The sequence below is a fragment of the Corythoichthys intestinalis genome, chromosome 1 (genome assembly GCF_030265065.1).
Source record: "Corythoichthys intestinalis isolate RoL2023-P3 chromosome 1, ASM3026506v1, whole genome shotgun sequence".
NCBI lineage: Eukaryota > Metazoa > Chordata > Actinopteri > Syngnathiformes > Syngnathidae > Corythoichthys > Corythoichthys intestinalis.
In genome coordinates, this window is record NC_080395.1 from 62,319,088 (window position 1) to 62,325,745 (window position 6,658).

General features: G+C 39.2%; 1 protein-coding gene across 1 annotated transcript in view; it reads right to left on the bottom strand.

Moving 5' to 3' along the window:
• Positions 1–5,027, bottom strand: part of map2k5 (mitogen-activated protein kinase kinase 5) — a 99,926-nt gene extending 94,899 nt beyond the window's left edge. Inside the window, exons 1-3 of the mRNA XM_057834566.1 lie at positions 4,613–5,027; positions 4,471–4,519; positions 1,808–1,875 (exon numbers count right to left, since the gene is read on the bottom strand). Coding sequence (XP_057690549.1) covers positions 1,808–1,875; positions 4,471–4,519; positions 4,613–4,738 — 243 coding nt within the window. The 5' untranslated portion in view covers positions 4,739–5,027. The remainder of the gene's footprint in view (positions 1–1,807; positions 1,876–4,470; positions 4,520–4,612) is intronic.
• Positions 5,028–6,658: the final 1,631 nt, after the last annotated feature.

Sequence of the window (6,658 nt, forward strand, 5' to 3'; positions counted from 1 at the left end):
CACAGGTGCGCAGCTCTCATACCACAAACCATGCTACTCACTTAGTAGATTCAAGTTCATACAACTTAATAAAACAAGTAAGCAGGTAAAAAGTGCAGACAACTCAATATGAGAAAGTAAACTTTAAAAACTAGTATGAATTAAGTGATATGAACTATTTAATGTTGAGTCAGGACAATTTTTGCATTTACAGTGTATGTATATTATAGTTCTGTGCATCATCTTACGGTTGTGTTAGAACTTCCATTCTCCCAACCACGTCCTCTTTACACCTGTCCTAGGCAAGGCCACACCCCCAGGACCCAACCAAGCTCCGCCCCTGGCCGGTGGTTACTCGCGCTCGTTCACGCTCTCTAGCTACAAGGTTGATGTCACGACTTTACAGGTAAAGGCGTTGGCTTAGGAAACCGATTTGAAGCTGTAAATTCAGGCCATTTTTACCGATGCATTTCAGAGCAGCCATCTTCGAACACATGCCGGACCTTATCACTGTATTAAAGTGTATCTTGGATCACCATGAAGTTTCTCAGTGTATTTATTGGCAACTGACTTCATGAACCGTTCCTGGCAACTGCCTGTAGTCGTGGTCTTTCTCTCTCCACTTCCGGAGTCACATCTCACCTGCGCTGCCAGTTTTCACAGGACTAGCACGATTATTAAAGTGACAGCGATGCATTTTGTGCGCAGGCAGCTTTTACAATTTATTATGGTGCAGTTCACCTGGTAACGTTAAAAAAACAAAAAAACATACTGGATAATTTCTCGCGGCACACCTGACAATCGCTCATGGCACATCGGTTAATAAACACTTGTCTAAAAGCATAAAACGACTTGGCAGCCACGTAGTTTCTGGATACAGTACTTCAGATTTGATTGTGTGTGCGTGTGTGTGTTTCATGCAATTAAAACCAAAAACACCATATTGTTAACCATAAAACAAGCTTTTGTAATTCCATTTGGCAGATTCTCTTTTTAAATTTTGTGACGTCTGCCATTGTATGTTAGCTTTAAACGCCAAAGTGAAGTGTGTTTAATACACAGGAATTATATTTGTTGAGTGTGTTCAGTTTTAACATCAAACTCAACTGGAGTGTAATAAAAGGCTTGAAAGCATTGTACATAAGACGTTTTGATCTGGTAAGTAATACCAATCAATTTTACAGGATTCCAATCTTCTGAACATGGTGTCACCGGATCAGATTTCCAATCAGATAATCGGATCAGGACATTTCTAAATTTAACATAAAAAAAATGAGCAATCAAACAGAATGGATCGGACGATCCAGAAATCTGTTGTCAAATACCATCAACCTTTGCAAAGTATTGTATAGACTAGAGTGCTCAAAACGCATGGCGCGCCAGGAGGTCAACATCCGCCCATGGGGTTTGTTCTGCCCGTGGGGCACATTTGTTTGTACATAATTTTGTTTTGAAACTCATGTTTTTGAGAGGAAATAGGAGAGTGATGCATTCAGGGGCTTAGAAATTTCGGTACTGTCATGGAAATGCGAAGTTCTACTTCATCCCATATGTATTACGATAGCAATAAGCAAGATAGCAATTAGCAAGTTTGAACACCCTAGCAATTTGACACCACTGCACATTGTTACTCTTTACTTACACGTACAATCTGAAAATGCATTTCTGTTTTTACAGTGTACAGTTCAAGGACCACATCGCAATATAGAAGGCATCCTAATGTTTTGACAAAAAAATCAATTGCAAAATATATATCATAAAACATACACCACATGAGATTTTTTTTTTCACTTCTTCCAAAAAAATAAAAATTAATTCTGGTACTCACATATGACAACATGGCTTTGAGCTCTTCGTCACTTCTCACAGTGATTCTGTCACCAACCTCATCTTCATCTGAATGACAGATATACAAGTTTGGTAAAGCCAAGAAACCAACATTTACATGGACAACATTTCCTTAATCCCATCAGTTTTCCAGTTAAAATTATGATCGGGTACACTGTTTTAATGGATACTAAAAATATTGATCTGATTAGAATTTACGTGTTCATGCGTCAGAACAAGTTATTTTGACATGCACAGATTGATGCTGCCTTGAAGTTGTTTTCGTAATTATGGCAAATAAGGAAAAAAAAAGGTTTTAAAGAAGATTTATCATCAATTTGCACTTTTTTTACACCATGATAATAACATAATGTATACACTTACACGGTTTACCCAAGCAACAAATTAAAATGGACTCGTGATTCCCAATGTGGTAAACCAAGGTAAGATTGCAGTAAGGATCATCCTTCCCAGAGCATTTAAAGGCGGCATGACCAAATATACCGGGAATAGTAGAAAAGGGAGAAAAAGCCGTACTGAATTTCGTTTTAACAAAACATAGCACCGTTTCAACCTTAAATCTTAACGTTATTTCAAGTATTTTTTTTCCACCCTCAAGTCTTTCAACAATTAAAAAAATATATACATCTTCAGTAGACATGTGCCAATTACTGGTTTCAAGGTACAGTGGGGAGAAAAGTATTTGATACACTGCCAATGGGTTTTCCCATTGATAGTGTATCAAATACTTGTTCTCCCCACTGTATGTACCATGGCATTAAACCGTCACGGTTTCAATACCGCAAAAATTTTCCGTCATACCACTCCTAAGGTATTAGCTATTTTTCGTATCCCAAAAATGCATGGAGAAATCCCCCGCTTGCAGCTGCAAGGCTCAACCCTCGCCCACCGGTTGAGTCAGCTGTGTTACACGATGGCTGGAGGAGGTAAAACTCCTCAACTTGTTCCCCTATCAAAGAAAACAAAATCGCTGGTATGGGAATAGTACGGCTATAGAAAAGTTACAGACGGCTGCGGCTTAGAGAGGAGGGCCAACCGACATCTAAAACATGTTTGCAGAGGGTGGCTGCCAAGGAGGCAATACCTACAATATCACGGTTTCAATACCGCAAAAATTTTCCGTCATACCGTCCCTAAGGTATTAGCCATTTTTTATATCCCAAAAATGCATGGAAAAATCCCATGATTGCAGATGAAAGGCTCAACCCTCTCCTACCGGTTGTTGCTCAGTGTCAGTGAGTCAGCTGTGCTACATGATGGCTGGAGGAGGCGAAGCTCCTAAACTTTTCCCCCCATCGAAAGGGGCTGGTATGGGAATACTTGGGCTACAGAAAAGTTACAGATGGCTGCGGCTTAGAGGAGGAGGATCAACCGACATCTAAAACATGTTTGCGGAGGGTGGCTGCCGAGGAGGCAATAGCTTCAATATGATTTCGCATTTATACAAAATTAAAGGTTAGTAAACACTGTTATGAACATTTCCCACCAGCTACTAGAGTTAACTCCACCGTGTTTAGCGGTGGTAATACATGTGTTTTTTTTTTCTCTCTGGCAACTGTGTTGAGAAAGAGAGTGTGTGTATAATGTAACATGATATGAGTTATACACTCGTGCTTTTTTATGGAAAATAATTCAATTACTTTTGTTCAGATGGTAATAATATTGAGCTGTGGCTTTGGGTTTAGGCTCACCTAAAGGAGAGCATTTATTTTCATTTTATTTGGAATATTTTACTTTTTTTTTTTTTAATTTATTTTAATTTAACAATTTACTTATGTTCCAATTTGCTAATATGTTTTGAAAAATAAAAATCCTGTTCAATGGGGAAAGAGTTTTTTTTTTTTTTTTTTTTTTTTTTTTTAAACCCAGAGATCTCAAAGTAACACATTTTAGAGCTGTAATTACAATGCCGTGAAACCGTGATATTTTGGCTCAAAGTTATCATCCTGTCAGAATCTCATACCAGCACATGTCAAATCTCCATCAAGGTGTTCGTCTCGGACACAGACAGTTTAGTCTTGAGTAAGTTACGTCTTCTGCTCGCTGTTTCAACAAGTTTCCGGGACTAACAAACGCACATACTGACGTCACAGATAAAGACTGGTAAGACAGGTAAAGACGGTTTGTTCCAAGATTTTGGAATAAAGTGTTTTTATGTGCGCTCATCGCATTATCAATCGACATTAAACCACACCTCTCGTTCGGAATAGAATCTTGATCGGAATGGTCTGGGTCGGGTTCGGATCAGGCTTTTATTTCGGATAAAAGTGTCCATGTGAACATAGCCAGTGTCTCATTAACTATTTACCTGCCTTAGGCATTCATCCATTTTGGCAGGTGATTCAGTGAATGAATATGTTTCATTGACATTGACGGCTTTAGATGTCCGATCCATTTGAACTGGGTGAATGATCACTGGCAGCTCTCCCACTTGAAATGGATTGGATGTCCATTACCGTCAATTGCACCAAAGTGACTTATTATGTTATCCAGATATGGCACACAAGATCAAAACAAACTGACCCGAGCATTACAAAAAAAAATTGACAAATTGAAAGTGCATGACAGGAAGTTGTGGGATCTGGAAATGCATAATACTGTTGGCCTACTCATAAACTTTGGCAAAGTTTCAAAGATACTTACATTCAAATGCAGTGACAGTCGCTTCAGGCATTACATCTCTGATAGCAACCTATGACAGATGACGTAATCAATTCTCAATCAAAACAGATACAAATAATTATTACTAATGGGAAAAAGATCTTTCCTAAGTGTGTAGCATTACCAGCAAGTCAGTGAAGTTAAGCAGTGATGGAGAGTCAACAGAAGAATCCATGTCCCCTAACGGAGTCTTTATTCGGATGACAATCCCCTCAGAGTCCATGATGAAAATGCTACTGAGGTCGAGCATTAGTAAGAAGCCGAGGAAAGAAGGTTCATAACATCTGACGATGCTAACGAGATAATTTCCTGTTATGGTATGCTAACACGAAGTAGCATCCTGTCCAGTCCACATACTTCTATTAAGTGATGCGCACACCTAAAGAGGCGTAACAGTAACTGTGAGAGAGTCAAAACTACATCATGATTGCATGACAAGCCAAACAAAAGCAAAAAATGGGATTGGTAAAGTTTTAGCGTGTTATTTTGTGGGTGTTTAGCCGTGGTTGTAGATGAGTGCGAAAGGAAATCACAAGCTCCGCAATACTATGACAGAATACACATCCGTTCAGTTCTTTTCAAATTAAAAGACGTCTCTCGCCATTGATCAATTACGCTTCTCATCGAAAGCAGACGCGTCATTTAGTTAATTTGTGAGTCTAAGTAAGAACGGCTCACATGTTATGGCTCATTGTCACATTTTTGCATTTTAATTAAAATTGTAATGTTGCCTAGAAATTTTAAATTTGCTGGATTATGCAGGCAGCACAGAGGAAAGAATGGTCTGCACGTCCAGTTTTCAGGTTCTCTCATTTCGGCTCCCCACTTCTTCTGCGAATTTTGAACATTCTCACAATAATTATCTTAGTGGCTGCCATTGACAGCAATAAACGTCAAATCCGTTTGACAGGGCGGGGCTGGCAGTGTCTGATCACTGCCAGGCTGGCATGAAATGCTGTGCCAGCATTTCATTGGCACTGAAATGGATTGACCTCCGTCGATGTCATTGCCAATCCATGAGTTTGTTGTACACAATGGTTACGTATATACTGTGTGGCTATACTGTACTTATTTAAAGGGAAAAAAAAAAGGCATTACAACTTTGAATCACCCTTTTAACAACTTAGCTAATAGCCGTTATTAGTTTTGCAACACATTTATAATTCTTAGACCTCATGAACTTTTAGTCATGGACAAATGGTTTGCATATCTGCTTCGCAGCTCTGATACTCAGAGTAAGAATCTTAGCTCGGGCCATCCTTTGTGCTTGCGTAGATTTTCTCCACGTTCACAGCATGCCAAGGTTTCCTTCCTTGTCCCAAAAACACATATTGAATACCCTCTATAAGTGTGAATAGTTGTCTATTATGTGTCCAGCTTCCTGTATTGATGATATTAATATTGATCTATGATGATGTTTTATTCTTTACAGTTGTCGTCTCGAAACCTGATAAATGGACGACAAGTCAGGTGGTCCACCCTCTTTACAGTTGTTGTCTCGAAACCTGATAAATGGACGACGAGTCAGGTGGTCCACCCCCTCCTTAATTGCAAGGGCGTAGGTTTGCAAAGGGACGGTAGGGACAAGACACTCGCAACTTTCAAGATGCTCAAATTGTCCCCATGAACCTTTAAGCAACCTTATTTGCATTATATAATGACTTCAGTTATATAGGTAATATCCATATGTTGTAAGGATAGAATCGACCTTACTATTATTATGTGAATTGTTTTCATTATGTTCAAAGTGAGGTTTTAAACCTTTTCACTTGCTGAATGTGACAGTCCATTTTTTTCCCAAACTCACGTTTGATTGGCTGATGACTTGAACTACACAAACACACACACTCATAGCTCCAACAGAAATACAACATGGCGACAACATGCCACCTCCTCCACCTCCTTCAAAGAGGAGGGATATTTCAAGTTTTTTTTTTTCAGCCAGCAGCAGCCACTGTAGGTAATGTAAAAAGGTGGACGTGGGGAACACACCAATAATTTTTCTACTGATAGTCGGACCTGCATCAGAGTTAGCATAACGTTAAACTGTGTGAATTTGCTAACCTGCAAAACCTAAGTAGGAAGCTGCTTAGAGAGAAGTGTCTTCCTGTACGTGTTTTCTATTGTTAACGTTAATTAAACGGATAGAAATGTAGTGAACCGAGGTTTA